Source organism: Lagopus leucura, unplaced genomic scaffold, assembly GCF_019238085.1.
Source record: "Lagopus leucura isolate 7727_CA_CO unplaced genomic scaffold, USGS_WTPT01 Super-Scaffold_100004, whole genome shotgun sequence".
Lineage (NCBI taxonomy): Eukaryota > Metazoa > Chordata > Aves > Galliformes > Phasianidae > Lagopus > Lagopus leucura.
Genome location: NW_024962264.1, coordinates 58,999,218 through 59,025,853, shown reverse-complemented (window position 1 = coordinate 59,025,853; position 26,636 = coordinate 58,999,218). Strand labels below are relative to the sequence as shown.

Here is a 26,636-nt window from a genome sequence, read left to right as displayed (position 1 = left end):
TTCAGTCCTGAAACAAAGTCAGACTTTATTGATCTTGAAAATACACAAAGAAAGTCCTTATTTCCTTTGGGTGAACAGTTACAGTAAAGTCGTCTGAGATCTTTGTACTATTGGAGAATCCTGTAAGACACAGAAACATTGGTAACTTACTCAAGAAGGAGCTTTATTTAAATTATTCTATATCAGCAGATGCAATCTGTGTATTCCTTAAAAGCTAGTGTTTGAAAAGGTTCTCTTCTTTTAAAGCTATAGGTTACATGGAACTTACAGTGCACTCTCATTCTTAATATAAAGATACACAACAATCTATCTACTTTTCATACACTGACTCATACCAGAAAATGTGGGTGACTTTCCAGTCATGCATTTTAGATCATCATGAGTAAAAAACAAGCCAGTCCCTAGCTGCAGGTCAAGCAGAGCCTGAAACTCACAGCTTGCCCAGGCCAAGATACCTGCAAGCATTTTACAAGGCACATAATATGCTTGTGAGAGCAAGGACTATGTCCAAGCAACTAACTGGAATGGGAAATGAAATGAGGTCACCTACAGCACTTGAATGAGAGCCCTAACTGGAATCCTATCCACACAGACCTTTAAGCTGATTACAGTGGGAGATTTTTAACTCCAGCTGTCTGTTTTTCTAGAGCACAATGTTAAACTCAGATTGACACAACTCATCAGCATATAACAAAATTCATGAAGCGTGACTTCATAGAGTAGCCACTTCAATCTGGCCAAAGATAGAAACCTGAAATCTTTTTTGAGTTTAACACTTCTGGGTGAAATAAGCCACAAGAGAAATACTGAGGTCTAGTTCTTGCTGAGAACCTTTGCTAATTCCTACTGCTTGCAGACTATGCTAGATAATAGGTATGTGATGTAGACGAACAAAACATTTTTCATCTTGCAAATACAGCAATATTTTTAATCAGAGAACTCATATAGCTTCAACAGTCAACAGGAATAAAGACACCAACTGTCTTGTTCCACCTACCTTTGCTTGGGTTTTGTGCAGTCTTCCACTTCCACCGCTTCAAAGTGTTTACATCCCAGGTGCCTGTGAGTGATCGCTCTTCCACTAACTTCACTGCCCCCAGTTCTTTCAGCAAACACTGTGAGTAAAGAATCACAGTTTATTGAGACTAGCTTAACAACGACTGATCTAATACATAGACCAGAACTTTATCTAAAGCACTGACCCGGTAAGTAGAGCAGTAGAGACTTAAATCTGCCATAGGATTCTCCAAGTCGCAACACAAGGACAACTACAGGCTCACCTGAACGAAGAAGCAGAGGTGCCAAGAACTTCCTCTGTACTGTAGCAGAGTTCTAAGCAACTAATCTTGCAATTCAAGAACTGAAACTCTTACTAACTTTCAAGAAAAAAACAGAAAGCTCTACACCTTGTTCAACCTTGCCATTGTCATGTCTGCATACTGTATCTAAGACAACTTTATCTGAAGTAATAGCTTTTGTGGTGCAAGTCCGAATATAAATAAGACCTGCAATCCTCTGAGGCTAAAGTTACAGCAGCATTTTCATACCTTTTATGGAGTCTATCACATGGGACATATCATTCCAGAACCAGTTCTCTTTGGAACAAAAATACCTTAAGCGGTGTTCCACAAGGATTTGATTTACCTTCAAATTCACCATCACAGGCTGAGACAGCACAGGATCCTCCCCAGCTTCATACAGGTGTCTAATTCTTAGCAGGACACGACTGAAGTCTGCATCACCTTGCTTCTGTTTACCTTTAAGAAAAAACAACATGAAATGGTTTCTGACATAAAATAAAACCAATTTTTTTTTTTGTTGTTCAGTTTTTATTTTAATTTTTTGTGCTTCACAATTACATTATTTGAACTTATGTTCCATTTTTGAAGATTAGCCAGAGTGCTAAGAGCAAGAAGTACCCTGTTCCCACTGTTAACAGGACATGACACTAACTCATATAGGAGATGTTTTACCATTTGAGTAGAGCAATCGTTAACTGTCAAGTAATCAAGACAATTATCTGTCTTGATGGAGGGATTTAACACTTAAATGCTATTTAGAGAATACAGAAAAATAGAAAGACAGATTTTTGGAGCATAACTTTCAGACACCCTTATGAAAGCACCTACCCATGTGAATGGTGCGGAGCTGCTTTGCATGATTAGAGCTGTATCTCCACCCTGGAATGCTCAGAGTCTGGACATGAAGATTAGGTGGGACAGTTACAGAAAAACTGTGGGCTGATCTCTGCTGCCCGGGTAGCTCTGGTTTACCTCCTCCATGCAAAAGGAAACAAAGTGGACATCAAACATCCATCATGCGTACATAAGCCTGGCTAGAATACCATAAAAAGATTTTTTTGTTTCCTGACAAAGCAGATCTAAAGCAGATGCTGTGTTTTCTCCTCTGAGGTCTTCTGAGATACAACACTGAAGGAATTTATGAGCTGGAGAAGTGTATTAAAGCTTCCAATAAAGCAGATTTCACTGCAGTCTGATACTACTATTCCACTATCAGGCTTCAGTTTTAGTTAATAAGTCAAATATTTTTAAAAGAATGACTCAATAAAGGTCACTAAAGACTCGCATCCAGGAAGCTGATTGCAAAGTACACTAGCTACTTTGCAATAATTCCCTGTGTGGACATTTTGTTCTCATCACATGCTCTACAATTTTTTCTCCTCTAAAAGCAGAGATAATTACATAACAAGAGAAACATTCTTGGAAACACTTGGAAAGCATCCATATCTGAAATTAATGCAAAATAATTAACAGTCTCTAAATCTGCCTTCAAACTCACAGTATACTAACTTCACCAAACAGGAGGCTTAAAGTCTGCATTTACAAACTTAACAGTGTAAGTCAAAGCAAAATAGATAAACTATTCAGATACTAAAGATAGCACAGGAGATAGAACGAGTTACCTGAAAATGTTCCAAACATTACAACTGGCCTGTGTTGTAATGCTAATCCACTTGTCTGATACAAAACATTGGTGGCAGACTTAGTCCCTAAAATAAGCCAAAACACAGGACGAACCACTGAAGAGTCATTCAAAGTAAGATTGTTATTTAGGTCCCACTTAAGATTGTTCCATAGTCTCCTGTGAAGCATCACCTGTGTTGAGAATGAGTCACAACAGTTACCAGTCACAAAGCTATCCTCTCCTAATAAAAAAAACCCACACAACTGCATTTGTTACCTCCACTTGCCCATTCCCTTGACTTGAGACACCATGAGCTCTTTCTGCAAGCAGCACTAGCCTCGTGGTATCATCTTCAACGTAGGCAGTCTGGACCATAGGATAATAGTTCTGAAAACACATAGTAATTCATGCTGTATTAATTTTAATCTAGATAAAAGTGATGAAAAATGAAGATAAAACAACATTTAGTTTGGATTATGCCTTGGCACCTACCCGTGCTACCGTATTATTCACATATGTCTTGAATGGTCTCTTCTGAATCTGAAATCCATTGTCATCAGTGTAGAGCAGCTGCCCAGTGCTCAAATTTGTGCTTGTTCTTAGAACTGCCTCATGATTTACTTCCAAAGGTCCAACACTGTATTCTTGCTCTATCCTATGACAGAGCAACTTCCCATCATAGCCTTCGGGTACTGAAAACATCCTTGTAAATACTGCATGTGTGTAATACTGAGCAGTAACATTGCTATAAAAATAAGAAGGGTTATTAATTATATACAATTACATTATAAAGCAGACTACTGAAGTAACTCTGAACAATCCTTGCCTCCCTCCCCCAGTGATACGACTTATCTAAAAGGTAGCATTATGCTTAGCAGATTCATGTCAATTCTCGTCTGGAACCTCCAGAGTACAAGAACTCCACTGTGTGGAGGAGGAGCTGCACAGAACAACTCACATACATCAACAGATGACTACACATTCAAGTGAAGTGAAGCTGTAATGGAGCTGCACCTGAAGAAGTATTGCCGTATCTCTGTCACTAAGTTTCCAGAGACCACTTCCAATCCAACCGCTTGCGATACTGGAACAGCAGAAGCATTAGGGGCAAATAAGTAGTTGTCTGAAATGGGTCCTTTCGTAACATCTCCATTCACATGGTACTCAAGGAACTCCTGGGTCACCTGGACAGTCTGGTTAGTCTCCCTGTGAACCACAGAGGGAAAAAAAAACAACCCTGTTATTACCCTACAAATACGTTTTTTTACGTATTTTATACTTCCGTAAAATAGGAACATCTTAAAACAGGAACAGCACTTACTTAGGTCATGTTTTGAAGCGCAAGTGAGAGCTGCTACAGGATCTAAAACTAGCTGCTGCACAAAAATGAGGAACGCCTCGATTTAGTAATGAATAATTAAATTAATTTATCTGATGTTGTAGCTAAGAAAACCGCTGTGGCAAAGGTTTCCACATTTAACAATGATAACAAGATATAGTGCCAACAGGGTAACAAAATTCACACTTGCTCAGCACACTTTGTCTCCTTATGGCTAAGATACTTAGGAACCCATTTCACACTCCCTGCAAAGTCAAGTGAAGATAATTTAAGATGCTATCTTAATCCTGATCAGGCAAAAAGCACAGCTCCACTGAAACCTCGAGGAATTGGGCCAATTCACATCAGCCAAGAAAGCCAAGCTGCAAACCTCACATTGATCTTGATTGTTCTTTCATTTCATTTGCTTAACCAAATTTGCCTAATTCATCTGCCTAAATGTTTACTTTCAAAATATTTTGTAGTTTCCTAGAAAGAATGACTTCCAAATACTACTAACTAGTAAGCCCTTAATTTACCTTTTAAAGCTCTTACTGTAGCCACAGAATATGTGCTTACATCTTTGCACATTCAAACTTCTCTTTAGCTCAGAAGTGAAACAAGCTTCTTCTGATGTATTAATATTGTGATCTGTCATGTTCTCTTATTACTGGTTGTATGGTTAAACAACAGGACAGAAATAGTACAAAATTACATCCAATATAGAATCCTCCATTCCACAGAAAATATCGACATGCGAATGGCAGAGAAAAATAAATAACTATGAAGAAAATTCAGTTAGGTCTCACAGTATTAAGGCACACAGTGTAGTACTTGGACTTACTTTTACAAAATGGTTTTACAGAATCTGAAACACAAAAAGCAAGCAATCTCACCTGTTCGTAATGCTGTGCATTAGATTAGTGTTTTGGTCAAACACGATCTCGTAGCAGTTGCTGGACACAGGAAGCAGTTTTTGACTTGGTTGAACTGAATGCAACACGTCTTTTCGCTTGTATTTAATTGATCTTCCAATAAATGCAGACTGCTTATCATTTGAGGGCTTAACATTGTATTTTTTGTAAGTCAGACCACTTACTTCAACTAGAATATACAGATCATAGATAGAATGGGACTCAGCTGAACTTTGAATCTGTAAGTTAACATATACAACATTGCTCCATTACAGAAAATGAATTAGCAAGGGAACTGTACTCAAGTGTTACAAGCTCTAAACTACATAATTAACTAATACTATAAAAATATATTTCTACACATGCTAGTCTTATGCTTCTTAATTATAATGTAGATCCATACTGCTTTTAATTAGGAGTCTAGTGACCTCAGAGTAAGCTTAGCCCCGCTAGCAAAGGGAAGAAGGTTGCTAAGCACTTTGCAAAGTTGTATCATACTTTGTTGTGAATATAGCATTAAAGATCTTGACTTAATATCACATAACAAAAGATAATGACAAAAAATAATCCTAAAACTAATCAGTTAGACAGACGAGGCAGAAACATAAAGGAAGCGATCAGTGTGAATATGAGAAAACAAGTGGCAAGAGGAAGAAGCAACTAGGTACACCCTCACCTTAAGAAAGAGACAAGGAGAAGAAGTGTAATCTTGTGGCATATTTTTGTGTAAAGAGAACACCAGTGTTATTAAGTACCAAAATATCTTGATTTTTTCTTAATCATTATTCAATTACATATATTCTTCCCATTAATGTTATGTAATTTTTATTACTTCCTATTTGGGGAAAGAAAATGAATTACATAAATTCTATACAGATTACATAGTCAGAGAGCTTAATTACCATTACAAAGAAATTAAAGCAAGCTGTCTAAACCTTCACACTTTGGACTGGCACACATTCACTTACTCATATTGCAGACCCCCTATTGTTGGTACCAAAAGGGCCTAATCCTATTTTCTCCCTTTACTATGCAACTCTTACACCTGGTACCAAAGGCAGCAGAGTTTTTGCCAAGCCCCACTTCCTTTCAACCATATACTTAGACCAAAGCTCCCAGCTAAAGATTTCTCTCAAGGGGAAGTAATATACGATATAAATGTACACTGAAATGATCCTGAACTAACTGCACATTACTTATAAATGGATTTAATTTTGCTTTAAGTGACTCTCCATGTGCTCATGGGGGTAACTCCTAGCAAAAAAAGACTACAGAACAACTCTGGAAGAGGAAACTTTTAAGTAAAAAACAACAGCTTGATCTGAGGGCATTCTATATCCTGAAATAAAACCTTTAAAAGCATTTCAGGCTCCCACTATTATCTTACAAACCTAAAATAATTCAGAGAAGATGACTTCTGGGAGGTAAGTGGCAGATAGGTAAGCACGACCACGTACTAACCCAAGAGACTAATGGCATCCTGATAAAGGCAGTAAGACCTCATGCCATCGTCACGTTCATATGCCAGAACCCCAGACAGCTGCTGTGTATCCCTAGCAGACTACAGCGTGATGCCTTGATGCATAGTGACAGTAATGAGCCACAGATAAATTAGTAAGAGAAACTCTGTCCAGCAGGCAAAAGCTGCTGAGTTATTAATGCTTGAGTATATTAATTTTGGGGACAGAGGGGAGCATCAGGAAGCATGTCAAACCTCTTCAGGCCTTTCTGTGCAGGTGGCATTCCTACAGGTCTTTCAAGCCACTGGGTGAGGCACTCTATAAAGCAAACTATCCTGTGAAAGGCTGCTGCTAGCTTTCATGTAAGGTCATCATCTTTCCTCCTGGAAAACAGATGTTCTTGTCATGGAGCTTGACTACAACATAGAATGAGCTGGATTTCCTTGGAAACTGCTTGTCCCTCATTCCCTTTAGGCTTGTAACTAAGATCCTACTTTTCTAAAACCTCTCTTCCTATGCAAGGCAATATGTCAATTGTACAAACAGGACTATCAATTGGGGAGGGCAGGGTTTATGCCCATAAGGCTTTATTGGAAACAGCGGTGTTCCATTGTTTTTATTTTTTTATTTTTAAAACACAACATAAAAGCTAGATAAAATCCTGCCAGGTGGCACACAACAGGCATGCAAAGGACAAACCAAACACACAAGAGTCGAAAGGCTTTGGCACATTAAAGCCAAAAAAATTTCTCATTGAGAGAACAGGCAAGGAAAACAAACAAACAAATCACTTAAAGGAGAACTAGGCAAATCTCAACTTGAAGTAATCCTTGGTCTCCTATGTACTATATTACCATGTAGGATCAAGTCAGTGAGAACTGGCAAATGAAAGAAAATTAACAGAAAGAAACTTTGCAGTACCTGTGCTGGTACAAAATGTCCCAGTTCATCATAAACGCTCATTGATGAGATGTTGACAGGGACCGTGACAATTGTGGTGATGTTCCAGGCCAGGGGATTATAGACAATGACATAATGGTCAACATCTGTAGTACCTTTACATAGATAAGCAAACAAAAAGAACAATCAGTCACTACAATTACAATCTTCAAAATGTGATGTTGAAAAATAGTTAAGAGGTCTGTCTGGCACCACTACATTACAAAATTTTAACATAGAGACCTGCAGTAACACTCCAGGATTGAAAGTAGTAGTACATTTCACAGTATTTCATGAAAACCCCCTCTGCTCTATTTTACCTATTATTTACCCAATAAAAAGAGACTTTGTATTCAGCCAATGGCACCTGAGTTGAATGTTGCATTTAGTGAAAATAAGCAGCTTACCAAAACTCGCTGTCATGCAGAATTAACTTTATACAGAGAGTTATACAGAAGATCAAATGAGAAGCCTAATCTAAAAACAGCCCTGTAAAAAACCAAATCAGTCTGTTGTGCAGCCCACGGCACTGCTTATATTTGACAGCTTAAAAAGTTTCCAAAGTCAAGACAAAAAGCAATGCAGCCTTAAAACTATTCTATACTTACTGGCAGTACATCATAGCAAGAACTTTTCTTAGCTGTGACTATGATTCTTACTGCATAGGATTATGTTGTGTAGTAGACTTAGCTCAGTAATTATACCACCTCTTCCTCCTCTCTCTTATATAGGAGAAGTCTGAACTTAGGAGCCAGCTTCGACATTTGCACTGGGTCAAAGCTCTGCCTAACAGCTAAGAAGTCCTGTTTTCAGGTGCTCGAGATCTGAGAGCTCATTAATTAGTTCAGGCTTAGCACCTCTTACACAGTAAACAATTTTACAGTTTTGGTTGACAACATATAGGTGGAAAATATCTTGACTCTCTCTGAAGGAAACATGGTAACTTTCATAAGACAGGCAAGAAATTGGAAAAGTTGTTTTAAAATGTACCTGGTTTTCCCGAGTCTTTGTTGTAAATATAATACACCTCTTCACTCTTCTTAGCATTGTTCATATCAAAGATTATGGAAGCCATTAGCTTCTTAACGTTGAACATTCCATACCTCAAGTTGTCCATGTACATGTTTGTCACTTTGGGAGACTCTGTGCCTGTTATGCCATCATGGTGCTGGACCTTACATTGAAGAGCAGTTTGAAAGGTCAGAATACAATGCAAACAAATGACATCTTCAGAACAGGTTTTTTTTTAATAACAAACAAAAAAATCCAGTAACCCTCAGACATTTCATTTAAAGTAATAAGGTATTACAACTATACTCACAGATTTGCATTTTGCCTCTCCATATTGCTATACATAGAAGAAAATGGTCAAAGAGAAGATACACACAGATGTCCCCCTACATTTTATCATTTTTTTAGTATTTAGACATTCCTGAAGGTATGTATTAGAAGAAAAAAAAACACTTAAAAAAAAAATTCAAGAATACCACAGCAAGATAGATTTTTCATTTGCTACAAAGTTCTGCTCAGTAACTTAGCTGACAAAATATTTATGACCAGCAAAAGCACTAATGTCTATAAATTCTTGCTTGCTGACTTGCTTAATTTTGATGGAACAAATCTTTCCTCTCCCAACTTGCACAAGTAGAGATTATCACAGAACTCTAAGTTTGTTCAGGCTTTTACTGTAATCATTACAACTAAATAATATAACTGAGAAAAGGACTTACACATTTTTAAAATTTGGAAGTAACCACTCAATGAATGTATGGCTAAGGGACTGAAGTCTTGTTTTGGGACAGTTATTTGTCAAATTTTATTATTATTATTATTATTTTTTTTTTTTACATGTAAGACTTGCTACAAGGGAAAATTATTGCTAAAACAATACATGTGACATGGAGACACTATAAATGAAGTGTTTCCTTTGTGCAATAAATACTTTTATTAAAAACAATTTTAAAAATATAAAAAATATATATGATATATATATACTATATAAATATAATATATAATATATATTATATATATTATATACATATTATATGTTATATATATAATATAAAAATATATATTATATAAATAAACATATTTATAGTATATGTATGTATATATACATACATACACACACACCTATCAGTCTTTACCTCTGAAACTGCCCATCTAAGGCTCTGGAGCTGCTTTAGGGCTCCGTGTTTGCAGATGGAACCTGCTGGGTGTTTCCGGACATACTGTGTGAAAAAGGACTCTCCAGCAAAAAGCAGTGAACTTGCTCTCCTTGCAACTCCTTTTAACACGCTCCGAGAAGTATAAAATCCAGTCCAGGCTTGGAATGGCTCTGTTAAGAGTTGAAGAGATCCAACAAAGGCCAAAATACCGCTTCAGTTACTGCTCATTTGCTATTTATTAGACTATACTGTACACCTTCTCACATGAAAACTGCTATGTATTACACACCATACATCAAATGGAATAGTTATAAATCTTACAAAGAAAGAGCTATAAATATGCCCTTTAGATAAGTACAGTCTTTAGTATAAGTCTCGGAATGCAGTTACTGATACAAGGCTCTTGCCTGCAGCACTGACCAGCATTTGTAGAAACTTCTCTTGTGGACCTGTACAAAACACTGTAGAAATTTCAATACAGGACATTATATTAATAAATCAGATTATAATCTTTGGTTATTACCCTCCATATTCTGTTAGTCAGATAAAATAATCTATTTTAAATTTTAAATCCTCAAAATGGAGTAGAAACAGTGATAAGACAACATGACCCCATACTACTCCAATACCTCAAACTACACCAAAATGTGCCCATGTGGTTAGTGCAAAATATTTCAATGGTTCCTTTGTGCTAACATGTTTTAGTATCACAAACTAAGAAAATGAATTATTTGTTTTAAAATTCCCAAATCCTTCCTTAGTTGTTGTTTGTTTTATAAGCAGATAAACCACTGATGAATTAGTTTTTCATAGAGAAGCTGCAGACAGTGATTTCTAAAGTCTGTACACACAACTGTAACAATCTGCTAGCATTCTACAACTAAAAGCAACAATTAGAGAATGGGATCTCTAGGTTAAAAACTGTAGGGCAAACTCTTTTTCAACTGAAGAAATGCTATGAATTCAACCAGGATTAATTCCTTTCCAATTTTCAAGGTTACAAGCAAGTTTTGCACGCGCACAGCAACATGGTGCAACAAATGGAGAATGGAAATAACTTTCAGGGACTTAAAACTTGAGTTTCCAAGGCATATGTCAGAAGTGACACTGAGCCCAATAAGTGACTCATAATAAAGTGACATAGAAAGAATGAGAGAGGATTAATCATCATGAAGCAAAACAGTACGTGGGAGAAAGTGCACTCAAATCTACACTGTAATTGCAAGGCACAGTACGATGTTTAGGAAGGAGATTGCATCTACGTGTAGGAACCCACATGGAGCATTAAGGGCGCTGCTATTATGCAAGCGAGTTGACAAGTGACTGCTGTCTGTAAATTACACCAAAAGATACAGGTAAGAGCTCAGATGTAAAAGGCTATTAGCAGTTAGAACCCACAATGTATTTATTAGCAAGTTATTAGATATGACATGATCCCTCAGGGGAAGTGAGTGAGTCAGGGATTGGTCCATGCAATGACTCACAGGAGGAAACAGTTATTTTTATTATTTAAAAGTTAAAAGACATGCTACAGATTATTGTAGATGTATAAGATATATTTGGGTCATAATAGTCCAAGAGATAATCCACAGCGTCAAGAATGTGATGAAGCAGTTGCAGCTACAATTTTATATATAAGTTATTTCAATAATAATTTTATCCAGAAATGAAACAATGAAAGAAACTAATGAGTTTTGAAAGTGAGAAGTTACCTATTGTCTTCTCTATTTTTTTTTTTTTTGCCCTAACATAAAAAAAAGATTGAAAATCAAATTTAGTGGGGAAAGGGATTAAAAGGATGGTGAGTACAGCACATCTTCCTTAATAACTTCCCAATTTTACCTGAAAAACACAGCAAGTAACAAGCAAGCAACAACTTCAATAAATTTGTGCCACATCGTACTACAAAAATTCAGTATTACAGGGGATGTTTTTCCTTTCTGAGGCCTCACTTATAACACAATTCTTTTTCCCAAAACTTATAACTGTTTCATTTAATGAAAAGGACAAGATTTTCTCGTAGAGCTACAGTAGATGGAAGTGGGGTGGGGACTGGGGGTACACCTACCAGTGTTTTGCTTGGACCAGTACGATGTTGTCAAGTGAAACCACAGGTCATCCTTACCTACTATGTTTCACTTGACATTAAAAAAAAAATGGCTTTACAGATCACAAACTAAATTTCTTTCATGTAGTAATACTCCTGAAAGTATGTTCCAAGTATTATTGGACCTTCAGTCCATGCAATCAGATTATACCTATATACCTAGAGCACGTACCATGTGAACATTAAGTTCTCAGCACCAGTTGTTTCACTTTGATCCACTCCTGTTCTACTGCACTAACACAGAAGTAATCTCTAAGATCACCTTGTGCCCTTCTTTGTTCCCTTGGTTACCTGACTCTTCCTTCAGATTACTCAATACCACCCTTCCCATCTCTGCTCTAATTTATGCAAAATCCAATTTTTTTTGAATAGCAACAGTGGGACATCACTCTATATGGCCACACAGCCATTTGTTTCAAGATATCTTTTGGTTTACTGGTTTCCTTTCAGTTTTCTGGATCCTGAAGCACTGTATACCTACTATAGATCATTTCAGAGAAACACAAATATAACGCACACATTTAATACTGTAGGAGACCACAGGTATTTGTGCATTTGTGCTGTGAATAGAAGGCAGAGAAAATAATGAATAGCAAGTTTTATGTCTACAAAACAGATTACTAAAAAAATGTACACTTCAAGCAAAACAGAGACCTAGGAGTTTTCCTATTTTCATTTTTTTTTCCCCATGGTTTCTTCCTCCATTCATTGCTGCTAGCTGTGCCAATGAATATTACAACCTCTGCACTAAGTTTGGATCAATTTGTCTTATTTTATAGAACATGGTAATGTAAATAAATGCCTCATCCCTGGAAGCATTCAAGGCCAGGCTGGACTGGGCCTTGGGCAGCCCCATCTAGAGGGAAGTGCCCCTGCTCATGGCAGGGGAGTTGGAACTAGATGGTCTTTAAGGTCCCTTCCAATGCAAACTACTCTATGATTCTGTGATTCTATTTTTCACAGAATCACAGAATTGTAGTGGTTGGAAGGGACTTCTGAAGATCTTCTAGTCCACTTACAGCAGGCTCCCTACAGTAGGTTGCAAAGGATACACCCAGATGGGTTTTGAACATCTCTAGAGAAGGAGATTCCATAAACTCTCTGGGCTGCCCATTCCAGAGCTCCATAATGCTCAAATTCAGTAAGTTTTTCTTCATGTTCACATGGAACTTCCTGTTCCTGACCCATTTTGAGGCCATTGCCCCTTCCTCCTCACTGGGCACCACTGAAAAGAGTCTGGCCTCAACCTATTGACTTTTTCCCTTTAGAGAACTTCTTATCAATGCTTATATATATATCTGTCTTCCTTGAACTGAGCAGCCCAGATCTGGACATAGTACTGCAGATGTAGCCTCATCTAAGAAGAGAGGAAGGGGAGGAGAACCTCCCTTCTAGCCATGCCATTTTTAATGCATTGGCCTTTTTGGTCACAAGGGCACACTGCTGGCTCTTTTAAGTTTCCTTTATTAAAACTATAAATATGTGCAATTGGGCCAGATGTGTGCAGTTGTTAACTCAATTACCTGTTGAATATGGAAGAAAGTCTCGAGAATTCCTTATTTCCCATGTAAGATTTCTGCTATAAACTGCTTGGAAGTAATCACCAACAGTTGCATACTGGACAGTCACTCCAAACTCATCAGAATGCTTGTTAATATAGTCCAATAATAGGTCCATGTTGGAGTACTGAACAGATGCATTAAAGAACTGTTTGTCACAGCCCTGAAATTCCAAAAACAGAAAAGTAAAATAACTTTAAGTCATATGATTTAGTAGGATCTTTTTAACAACAACCTACATTAAAGTGGTATTTCTTTTGAACTTCAAAGCTTCAAAACCAGACTGAACATTCAATTTAGAAAGAGTTATTATTTTCTATCAACTTAAAACTAGCAGAAGTATATCAGTGCTATTTGTACATGTTGGACATAATTAATACAGCAGATCGCTGAAAAAAAGCGTTTGCATGATCCATTTAGGATACATCACTGTTTTTAACTAAAATATAAAGAATAAGGCATAAGAAAACGAGTCTGAAAAGATGTTGCCTATCTAATGCTTAGTACATTTTTCTGTAATGCTAGCATTTTTTTTAAACACAGAATTTTGTAGTGCTAAACAGTTACATAAAGAGGTAATCTAAATAGGCCCTACAAGGTGAGGAAAACAGACCATAGTACACAGTTAGGCAAGAGGTTATCTTCACAACTCTGGTACATCTCTTTCTATATTGAGTAGGCTAGAAGATTTGGTAGACAGACCACAGACAGTATGAGGAAGCTCTAGTTTTCAAAAATAATTACTAATCAGACACTTTGTCCCCACGTATTAGAAACATACTTCTCAGTCACATGGTTTGTACTCCATACTTGGGCAGTACATACTGTAGCAGAGTAGCACCTACCACTGCCCATACTGTAGGTGTACTGGCCACTTCTCAGGCAAACTCTGATGATAATGCACTTACCCATGGCCACAAAACATCATTCGTTCGGAACCAGGCTGCTCTCTCCTTAATGTTTGCCACCATGGCCTGTGCATACATGCGGATGTTGGTATCTGTAACAGGGAGGCTCATGTTTGGATAAACACCATCTTTTGGTGGATCTGGGAAAACTGCAAATCCATTCCAATAAAATCCTGATCTAGGTAGAAGAAGAAAATAATAGACTATAAACAAGATTTATTCAGCTAACTGAAAGAAACTCATCAAAAGGTGCTAGGGTAAAACATTGACAGAGGGTATACAGAAGCAAGAAATTCAGTTAACATCTGCTGTTAATGTTTAGTGTTTATTAGGAGGTAGGTTAAGAGGAAGGTTGCCTGTTTTTCTTTCTCTCAGTGCAATTTTCCAAGTCCCTACTGCTTGCTTCCATAGAATAAAGAAATCACAGAACAAACCAGCCAGGTCTGAAACAATGAGGATGTTCCCCCAGGTAAACTGTGCTTACGTGGTGTGTATTATTGGATAATAAATTTTTCAGTTCACAGCTCTTTTTTTTTTTCCCCACAAAGTAAATGGAAAATTTGTCTATTCTATATACACACAATGTACACAATCTCAGTCCAATATAACGCTGAAAGTCTCCCACAGAAAATCAACTGGCAATAGCCAAATCCACACTAAGCTTCCTGGAGTTCTTAAATTTTCAGGCAGAGAAACAAAAATCCAGTCCCGTTTTGGGCATATCCTGCTTGCAGTAATTGATTTGTTCCCCATTTTCATTCTGTATTTATTATTTTGATAGGAACTGACATAATTTGTGTGTAGATGAAAGTTGTACCTGAGTTCTAAGACTCCTGCTGGTAGAAAAGATTATTTTTAAAGTCTGTCAATATTTTGAAGTATTTTTAATGCCTGTCAGTAGAAAATGTCACTTTTGAGAATTGAATTGTCAGGTACTGAGCAGATTTCATGCATCACGGTGGGTAGCTGGGGGTGCTTAATAACCTGACTCAGATCCACAGTCTAGACTTCTCACTGACCTACCACAGGTCTACAAAGGAAAGCAGGAGAATATTGTTGAAAGAACACTGTTGTGGGTGGCATCCTTGCCCACGGTATGAGGGTTGGAATTAGATGAACTTATCTTTAAGGTCATTCCAAACACAAGCAATTGTACGATTCTACGAGCACCATCAAAGGAAATCCTTAAACTCTCAATATAAACTCTCCAAAGCATATTTCTGCTTATTTTTGAAATCTTCAGACCTGTTTGAAAAAGGCAGCTGCGATGGGGTACAGTAGCTGTACTGATCCATAGTATGGGTGAAGATCTCCTGACTTTCAGATAAGGAAGGAGAACCCTGCCATACAAACTGAAGCTTCTGGAAAACAAAACAACAACAAAACCATTATCCTCGAGGACAAGCACAGAACTATTATTTTGGAAATCTCCAGACTGCCAGGTTCCTGAGAACGTTTTCATGGGAAAAGATAATCAAAAGCTCATAAAAGAAGAAAGGAAGAATCAGAATTCACTACAAGCTTGAGGCAGTAAGTCCTGGTTTCATCAAATTCAACAAGAGTCCCGTTCTCCAGAGATGCTTGAATTCTATGCAACATTCACAGCAGCTTTGCCTAATGCCCAGCTCATTCCAGTCAAAGCCTTTATTAGCACACAATTTAGTGCATAAAAGCATTGACAGACCAAGATAAAATATCATGTCATGAAAAGAAAAATATTTTCTGGAACACTTTGTGCAAGAGAAAGCGGCATTTGAAACAAACTGAATTCAAACAGTGTTTAGCTGCAACCCTGACTGACAGAATATTATCACTTCTACAGTCACAAATAAGTGTTCCAAGCCATGACAGTCTCCACCCCAAACACAAACTCTACACTTTAAGGCTGTGTATATAGAAAACAAGATACCAAAGATTTTCTTGTGGGAAGGTGAAATCCATTCTAAAAGATTACAATTCTAACAGTCCTAACTGCATGACCACTTATTCCTTGACAAACTGCCCACATTTTGCATCCTTCTCAAGCTAGACTACATTTTGTCCATGACCAGAAGTCATGAAGACTGACAGTATTGTACAGACAGTGTATTTTACCACTACCACACACAATATTAGAGAAGAATTTCAGTTACTTTTAGAGAAGAAATACCTATATTTTCTTGCACAAATCAGAGAGGGCTTTCATAACGTCATGGTTTAGATTATCATATGGATATGCTGTCATGGGTTCCGGTCCTCCAGTATTTTTACCTTGTTTTTCTGCATGTCAGCCTTCAGGTCATAGTCAATTCGAGAGATAAGATGAGCATTAAAACCAGCAAGAGCAAAAAGAGTTGGTGTTGTCGCTGAGGCTCCAAAAGGATCAACGTGCCAAGAAAACTGAGGTCTGATCCCAAAAGTTTCATATAAAAACCCATGGCCCTCTGCAAAGCAAAATTTGTTCATATTAGGTGCACTCCTACAAGTTCATTCTCTAAATGTAATATGCATGTAGTATGACAGATAGGCACTTACATGATAGCTCTTTGTTGCTGTTTACCAAAGCATTTAAAGTCTCACAATGACAGTATTTATTTTGCTATGCCTAGCATACCTTATTAACACCATAAAGGATGAATAATAAACAGGAACTAGATAGCCTCAGAAACAGTACCTAAAGAAAGATTAAGTTAAGGCTAGTAGGTTGATGATGGAGTTTCAGCTTGGGTTTACTGAAATCATTCAACCTAACATCAGGAAATGTTAATCTCCTATCAGTGACAAAAGAACAAAGGAAGCAGCCAGTAGACAAAACTAATGTGAATATGACTGAGGATCACAAAGATAGAAAATAGATAAAGGTTAACAGCAATATTGTTAAAAGATGTTATTTATAACCAGTGTTTTTTTATATTGAAATGATTTTCAATAATAAAGAAAACAATACACAAATCGGAGACACCAGACAACAGGATAAATTCAGGTAAACCAATTAAATGAAAACAACTCAACCAGCTAAGCAGATGGTCTCACAGAGAGCTCTAGAACACGGCATATGGATTATCACCATCAAAAAAACCCAAAACAAAACAGATCTTTATTTTATAGTTCTAGAGTTGTGCATGTAACTACTTGAATATATAAACATCTTTCCATTTTGGACTAACTTCACTCCAAAGGCCATGTGTAAATAACTGAGGTTGCAAGGCACCTTCTTTTCACACCATCTTTCCCATGGTTAATACCTATTCTAGTGAAAACATTCGCAAATAGTGAGTAAAGCACATTTCAGACACCATTTGCTAGACCATTCACCTAAGCTCAGCTAACTGGGCAGAAGGAAAAGATAAGCAACGTACATCCCAGTCATCCACACTGGCTTTGTCTTTTCAAGGTGTACACAGTGCAATGATACAACCTTTTTCTCTTTTTCTTCCACACCCTCCTTTAGTGGAAACTGAGCAGAGTTCTTTCAGGAAAAAATAATGGGGATATTTTATGATGTTAATATTTGTTTTTCTGCCAAATTAGCTAGTAAATTTGAATAATCCTTTAAACAACATTTACATTTGCACACTAAATGAAACATTAAAATACAAACAATAGTTTGCACAACTAACTCCAACTGAAGAAAAAGTTTGTAAATACCATATATTTTTGGGTGTACTAAGCTCTCAGCCAGTTATAAACATAGGATTCAAGTGAAAAAAAAAAATTTCCATCCCCTCCCTATCCTTTTTTGCCTGAGTGTGATGTGGTGACTCACTGAGATGGAAAAGCAGCAGTTCTCCTTGTACTCCAGATAAACACCAAGCAAGGAACACAGAGTGTTACTGTGCAGTCAGGTTTAGCTAATGAAAAACCTGTTATCTGACCCATTATTCTCTGATGTAAGAAGCTGTCCAGAGTGCAGCCCTAAAATGGGCAAGGCCTATCAGCCATGATAGGCAACTAGTGTTAATTTACACCCTCTTATTCCTCCCCCTGCCCGCAAATATTCCCCTCCCTCATAACATATTCTAGGCATATGTAGTGTGACAGTGGCATGAACTGTCTTCCCCCTCCCCCACTTCAACCAGATGGAGATAACCTTAAGCACTGAAAGAGCCTTTACACCATCCGATGGAGAGGTGTAACATACAAATGGCTGGAAGCAGAAGCTAGAAAATTAAAATCAGAAATAGTGCACTTCTTGGAAATACGAGACAATTTCTAACAGAAACTGTCCTTAATTATTACAAATAGGGGCTTCTTCATTAAGCAAGTCTTTCAAGCAGGTTAAGATGTCCTCAGCGACCTTCTGCGGTCCATACATTGCCAAAGACTTTACCTAAACAATAGCAACCCTCTGCCCCAAATTCCTCAATTATTAAGAGGTATTTTCTTCCAGAGTATTTCAAATCCTCAGTTTAATCATAACTGTCTTCACAGGAGCTTTAGCCCTCAAATAGACAAAAACCGAAAAGGTCTCTGCCCCAAAGGAGTTTGTAACCCCCCTGTTTACTGCAGGTTGTTTTTGTTTTGGTTTTTTTTTTTTTTTTTTTTTTAAGGCGAAGGCTTTTTTTATACAGATGACTCATCAGTGAATAAAAACAAAAAAAAAAAAGAAATACTTAAGTCAGTTCTTAAAGAACAATATATATATTTTTAAAGCAAACTGGGGGTTGAGAAATGAAAACAAAACCAAACCCCCAAGGTCACAACAACAAAAGATAAAAATTAAATGCACACATGCATACCCGTCAACTGTAAAATCTGATCATCAATTAGCGTCACAGCTTCATCATGCATCACTTGCCCTCCAATGACAAATTCCAATCGTCCTTCCTGAAGTAACTGATGGACCTGTGATATTGAAATTAAGACACAGAACATAAATGTCATTTCAGTCTTCTCCAAATAGGCTGCAAATTCATTTCAATCACAGCATATTACCTAGACAAAACAGTTGTCAAGAGGGCATCTAGGTCATAAGTGGGATAAAAGGCTGTCTGTACTGAGTGCCATGAAAAGCAGAAAAGCAGGGAGTCGGGAGGGAAAGTACATTAATTGGTTGCACAGTGCATTGATTTCAGCTTACAATGAAATCAGGCAGAGGCACAAAGATGCACCACCATGTAGATACTGCTGCTCAGAATAAAATCATGACAACAGCATCTACTAATCTAAACGTCAGGCTCTTGTCCCCACACACAGCCTAGGATCCTATCTGAAGACTAAACTAGAGTTGGAAGATTAAAAAGGATAGTATTGCTTCTCCTGAAGAGTTCCTCCTGCTGCAGCCATCCAAACTTAGGAAAGCCGTTGGGCAGCTAGATGAGAGAGCAATATGAAACCCCATATGCAAGCAGCAATGACCAGGCTCCTGAGGTTCCCTATTTTGTTAACTCCAGCCACTAGAAGCCCAAGCGTATGGTCAAGTGCAATAGTCAGCAAACATGCTGGATAAAGTTGTACAAGTTTGTGTGGAGGGAGGGCAATAACAATCTGTGTCTCTTTCCAAAAGTCTTTGTGAGGCTTCTGTCTTCATTACAGCTACTTCACTACCTGGAACTTTGAAGATACAGAGTTGTTGAAAGTTTGAGGTATAAATACATATTTTATTCTCCCATCACTGTTTGTTTATTGTTAAATATCTGTCATGTAGGATGGCTGTTCCAGGCCTATTATGTTCATTTCCCCAGGAACCTTCAGCGAATGCCCCTGTGTCTGCTCAGATACGATGCCAGATTGTCAATTCTGATTATAATCATTTCTCTCATTCACAATGTTGTGAAAATGCTTCAGGGCTCAGCATTCATAAATTAGTTCCAGCTGACTGTGGTGACTGATTAGCATGCTGGGAGACCAGATAACTGATATCTGGTGTCAGCATAGAACTGGTCCTGACCTACATGAAAAGCATCTGTGGTTATTATTCCATGTTTGAATGGATGTCCAAAAAAGATATCTTTGAACTAGACTTTGCACTGCAGAAACTTCATTTAAGTTTCACAGAACCACACAGAGGTTGAAAATACTAGAAGAATAATATAAGTAAATTGCATTATATCCAACTTGAGGAAGGGGGAAAAAAAGTAAAAATGGATATCTACATACACTATGCCTTTCACTGACTTGAACTGAGAAAAAGGACAGGGGAACTTAGGAATGAAACGTAACAGTTTTATGAGCAGCAGGCTGCTACAACAGTGGAACACATCTGCAGATCTTGCAACAACCAGTACTTCCTTACATGAACCCACCTCTACAAACTAGATAAGCAGCTAAATATCATTTTTCCCCACTAACTATTGCCTTGAAACATCAAGTCAGGGTAAGGAGACAGGAATATTTCACAAAATTAAACACTGAGAGAACAGGCTGCCAAGAGAAGTTATGGATGCCCCATCTCTTGAGGCATTCAAGGCCAAGTTGGATGGGGCCCTGTGCAGCCTGATCTAGTGACCAGCAGCCCTGCCCACGGTAAGGAGTTAGAGCTTGAAGATCCTTAAGGCCACTTCCAACCTAAACCATCCTATGAACAACATGTACTGAGACTTAAGAGGTTCACATCCAGCTACATGCTGCTGCAATGCCTTTCAGTCTTACATATTCCCTTGCCCGAACTGTAAAACCAGCTTCAGTTTCAGGACATAATTTTTAATGATTTCAATACTACCACTAATCTAAAGCAGAAAGGCCCAAAGAAAAAAGAATTAAATCCTGCATTTCAAGTAAAATACAAACTTATGAGAAACCAGCAAAATTAAAGCCCAAGGAAATAGTTAACGATGGAGTTCAAGTGGAAAAAGCAGGACAATAAACAGAGCGACCTAATTCGAAGGCCCAATATTTGCAACTTCCTAGTGTTAAAAACATGTCAGCTATTAACAACCATCATAGCTCCTACAGATTCAGTGTTTGAAAACACAGGTTCAAGAGAAACTTGTTTTTAATCATTTTAATTTTCAGAAAAGCATCAACTATAAACTAACTAGAGAATGGATTAAAATGCAGAAAAGTCTCAAGTATCAGGACAAAGAAAGTAAGGGCTGAATCACATATACTAATTCGGTGCTGCTGAGGTCAAATGTGATAAATATTTACTCTTCAGATACTTGATAATAAGAATAGATATTAAGAACTATAGGGAATTATAGGTCTTTTACTTACAGTTTGTGTCACTGCAACACAATGTACTTTAAACAAGAACAATCGCCATTTGAAAGAGAACTTTACTGCAATACACAAAGCAGTCTATGCTATTTTCTTTAATGGCCCCACCCTAGATTTACAACACTATTTCTGAATTAAAAACAAGAAAACTTTCTTGCAAACCATGGGCAAAGAGCAGCCTATGCACAGCAAAGCTGCACACAGGTTGCAAGCTATTATTTAAACAAGAAACACTACAGAATTTTCAGAATTTAGTGAAAAACTGTGTTTAAACAAACAAACAAAACAACACAGATAGGAGGAGCGTTTCTTACAGAGCACTTTACACCTACAGAGCTTCATAGAATCACGGATCATGGCAAGTTGGAAGGGACCTACAATGATAATCAGATCCACTCACTGACTCCACACAGGATCAGCCAAAAAATCAAAGCAGATGTCTTAACACAAAATGAAATTTAGTGTACTGCATGCAATATGACGCTGTTGGCTGAAGTTCTACATGAGGACCTATAGGGAGATGCACTTGTACCCACTGATCTAGAGAGGGTTAAACATTATACCCTGCAATCAGACACATAACCATCCACTAGGCTGCCACTCCAGTCTTCTATTTCACCACGATTGATTCGTAACAAACCAAACTTCAAAAAGTATTTACAAGGAAAAAAAAATTCTTGAGTTAAAACTCTCAAGATTCAAATGGATCGTGGCTCTTCAATAAACAAACCCAAGGAACAATTCTTGTTGCTGAATCATATGTTTTTCCCTTAGCTACACTAACACTGCTTAGAAACAGCAATTTTTTGAGCAACATTTAACTGCAAAGAAAGAAAGAAGTTCCTTCTTGTGAACAGCATCAGGCAGCTGTAATTCTCAGATGTTTGAGAGGTATTAGGCACAGGTTCTTTCAGAATTGCCCATCTTACACCACTGTGCCACCAAACAAGAAACTCATTGATGAAACAAGAATTGCAAAGTGTGAAGAGTCTTCAGTGCAAAGGTCACCACCACCTACTGCTCTGATCTGCAGCTCAGGTTTTAACCTCTTGCAACTGCCTGCAGAGTTAAAGTTCTTTAACTTACACAAGATCTGGATAAAAATCAAATGCTGAAGTACTTTGCCTCTTCTCACCCTTCGAAAAAAAAAGCACGGATGCTTCGTTAGAAGCACATTTGGCTTCAGTACAACTTACCTGCTGCTTGTGTGTATCCGTGGCTACTGCATCCCACCAGAGCCGAAAGAATTCCTGTTCCACGGCAATAAATTTGCGCTGCTTACCTTTCATTAGTTCTTCTACAACAGATGTGTAGACATTTGCTGCATAAGCATGCATACTCTCCTGAAAAAAAAAAAAAAAAGAATATTGCTTTGTTGATATTAAAGGGCTGTTTTGAACACTCACTGGGCTTTACTGTTTCTGCTCTTTTGATTATTTAGAACATCAGTAGAATTGCTTTTGCAGAGCAAGCATGCTCTGCTGTCTGTGTATGTTTCTGGTATAACAGTTCTGCACAAATTAAAAATTTTACAATTATGGCCCTAGAGGTTTCAGTCATGAACTCTTGAGACTGAAACAGTAATTTTTTGAGCCATATTCAAAGTGAAAAGAAAGTTCCTTCTTGTGAGAAGCATTAGGCATCCGTCAAACAAAATGGAGGTCTGTTCCTTGATTTAGAATAGAATAAAACAAAAGTGGTAAAGGACTCTTAGAACAAATCTGACTGTTGATGTAGAATAATCTGACACGAGAATCTGCGCACCTACCCCTCCTGTTCCTAAAGCATCTTTGATTCTAGAAGGAGGCCTATGGATTTTACTGGCATGCAAGCACAGCAACTGAACTCATCAAATAACCTATCACATGGCTACAGTGCTATCAAATTAGCAACATCATGTTAATTTAAAAGTACACACATTAATGTTTCTTGAGTAAGCTTTCCCTTGTCAGAAAAAAAATTCTGTTTGTCCAGATTTGGTCTTCTACCCTTAACTTCAAAGTGATATTCAACACCTAAAGGCAACAGAAGAGCTCCTGAAAATACCTGTAATGTCTGTTGCACCAGTTTCAGCACCTGGCTACAACAGCAGAGTTGTTTTAACATCAACTTTATCGCTTTTCTATTCGATGCCACTGGTTTTTGCTAAAGAATACACGTAAGACATCCACCTGAAAGTGATTAACAGACATCCCTCATGCAACTGAGACTAACAGGCATGACACACAATTTTAATCCATAGTTTTAATTTGTGCAATTTTCCTCCAAAAAAGAAAAGTCTGCTCTGAAATAAGAGCAGGACGATGTGATTCAAAATAAGAAATTAACTTTTCCCAATGTCCTTCCTTTCCACAACTGGAATCTTGCTATCTTGTTTAAAGGTTGTCATCAGAAAAGCAAAAACATCTGAATGTAGGAGGAAGGGCCTAGAATAATTCAGAGCATATGTAAACAACTGCTTGCAATGACTTACTCATCACTTCTTAATGACTTCATAAAAAAAAAAAATAAAATCAAGACTATGATTAGAATCTCATTATTATCCAATTTTCAGAAAGGGAATAGCCTTCAAGTTTTACTATTACTCAAGCGATAGCTAAATTTTCATGTGTCACTAGCAATCAGCTGCAAACTATATATTCTAATACCTTTATTTACAGGGATTATGACAATAAGCTTAATTTAAATTCTTAATAGTTAAGCAAAATACATTGTGTTTTAAGAGCTGATCAAGGACTCTTGAAATGCAACACAGTACTAAAACACTCAGAGCAAAAACTTCCTAAAAATACTTTCTTCATGTAGTCTGGAGAGTAAGGTATGACTCGAAATCAAGCTAATCAAGAACTCCTACAGAGCTTATAGAGCCCAGTGGTCTGGGAGTGAATTAAAAATAATTGTTCTCACAAGCCAGGCCACCAGCAAGCAATAATAATAATTTCCTTTCTAATACATATCCTCTATCAACTAAGGAAATGAAACAATAAGCAGTGATAGGACAAAACTGCACTTATTTATATGTAGATTTTAAACTTGTAAAGTGATTTAAGAATTATACTTTGCTTTTCATACAGTATTATGACAATGGTGAGGTGTTCTTCACATCTTCAGTAAGACATGTAAGTGAAATGCCACATTTCACTTAAGTTAGGATACCACTGGTACTAGCAGATTGCAACAGACTGCCATTGAAGATGCACTGAAGGCGAAAAACAAAGTTTTACTAAACATCTAATACTGGAATTATCCATCAACACCATAATTTCCAGCATACAACGAAGACTAATGTTTTCCACATTATAAACACAGAAACGAAACACTAAAAAAGTAGCATAAGTGAAACTTAATAACTAAGCAAACCCATACAGCAGGTTGGGACCACATCCCCAGGGAATTACCTTCAGGCTTCATCTTACTACAGAAGCATGTGAAAGGATGGAGAGGGAACCTTCATGCTTTTTGACCAAAGTAATCTTTGACATTCATAATTTAATAACAGAGGAACTGAAGTTTCTAGCAACTATTTTTTTTTTTTTTTTTTTAAATAAATCATTATCTTAGAGGAGCTCTTCAGTCACTAGCTGCATAAATACAATTAATAAATAGTAAAAATTAATGTTGTGTCCTCTTATGGAGTTTGAAATACTAAAGGAGAAATTCACTGAGCTTCTTAAAAATATAACACATGCACAACAGATTTCTTGGTGAGCCAAAATCTTTTCGTTAGTTACTCTCAAAGATGTGATGCCAAAGCACTATAGCAAGTCAAGTATCCACAGCATCTTCTGTATAACCTAAAAAAACAGAGCAATGAAAAAGGATGCAGGATTTAGCTCAACAGATATAAAAGGTACTTCTGTCCCACTTGATTTATTTTTTCCCTATACATCTATCTCCTCGTTTAGCTAAAAATATTTTGCTGCTATACTTGTGCTGCCATAGGCACCACCTCCACACTGGACAATGGGAAGAGGAGCCTTTGAGGACTGAAGTTTCATCACAGAACCGCAGAATCTTTGATTTGGAAGGGATCCTTTAAAGGTCATCTAGTCCAACTGCCTTGCAAAGAACAGGGACACCTACAATATTTCTCGGGTTTTGGCTTAGGCACAGGATAAACTAAAAGACCAAGAAAGCATACAAAATAACTAAAGCACGCCGTTTGTTAGATTGAAGACTTTTTCCTTTAAGAAAACCCCACAGAACACAAAGCACAGCACTTCGTCAGCACCCGAACACCGGTACAAGCAAAGCCCAGAGTGCGGCAGCCCTAGAGCCGGACCCGCCTTTCCAGGCCAGCACCTGGAGCCCCAGACAGCGAGCGGGTGCCGAGCCGGCCTCCAGGACGGCGAAGGACGTTTCGTCGCAGGCCGAGCAGAGAAAGGCAGCGGAGACGCCCGGCCCGGCCTTGCCATCCCCGTACCCCGGCAGCGGCGCGGCGCCCCACCTGCACGGTGTACACCCAGCCGACGTCCATGTGGCTGTGGGCGACCACGAAGGCCCGCAGCTCCCCGCTGCCGGTGGCCGGCAGGGCGAGGCAGATGAGCAGCAGCAGAACACCCATGGTGGCTCCGCGGCCCGGCCGGCAGCAACCCGGGGCCGGCCGAGCTTCCGCGTCCCGCCCCACTGCGGTCGGGTCCCGCCTCCCGGCTCGGGGGGCTCCATCTTGGGCGAGCGGTTGCTGGGCCTGATCGCCAAAGCGCGGCTAGTGGTTCAGCTTACAGTGGGAGGATGCGGGACGGCACCTGTCCCCGTGGGGTGCTGGCAGCCCCAGTGTATTCTGCAGGGTGCGAGCCCCCGGGGAATCCCAGCCCCTGCTCGGTGCCTCGTACTGGTGCCTCTGGAACTGTTTTGTTAAATAAGATTCCTTAGAAAGATGATGAGTTGGGCATGGACGAATATAAAGCCTTCCTTGCTTTTCCTTCCTTCCTTTTTTTTTTTTTTTTTTTTTTTTTTTTTCCCCCCCCTCCCTCCGTTCTTTCTTTTTTTTTCTTTGTTTTGGTGGAAATTCCATTTCGAATGAGACAGGAATTCTTTATTTCAGGGCACGATGCTGCAATATGGATTATTGTCTTTGACGGCTTTGAAGTAGTAATATTAAGATTTTATTTTATGCGGTTGACCTTCTGATCCCATTTAAATTGGTTTTCTCCCTTGTTTTATCACTGTTAGCAGGAGCTGGCCCCTGTGACTGCAGAAAG

At 38.2% G+C, this 26,636-nt stretch overlaps 1 protein-coding gene across 1 annotated transcript; it reads right to left on the bottom strand.

Moving 5' to 3' along the window:
• Positions 1–26,100, bottom strand: MAN2B2 (mannosidase alpha class 2B member 2). The gene is given in 20 exon segments (XM_042871581.1): positions 1–120; positions 998–1,115; positions 1,645–1,757; positions 2,130–2,276; positions 2,924–3,116; positions 3,202–3,312; positions 3,418–3,670; positions 3,940–4,131; positions 5,140–5,396; positions 7,539–7,672; positions 8,547–8,730; positions 9,704–9,894; positions 13,355–13,553; positions 14,299–14,476; positions 15,544–15,659; positions 16,549–16,721; positions 19,017–19,122; positions 22,632–22,778; positions 25,883–26,016; positions 26,019–26,100. Coding segments are annotated over 20 exon segments (3,123 nt in total). The 3' UTR covers positions 1–25.
• Between the last annotated feature and the right edge of the window lie 536 nt (positions 26,101–26,636).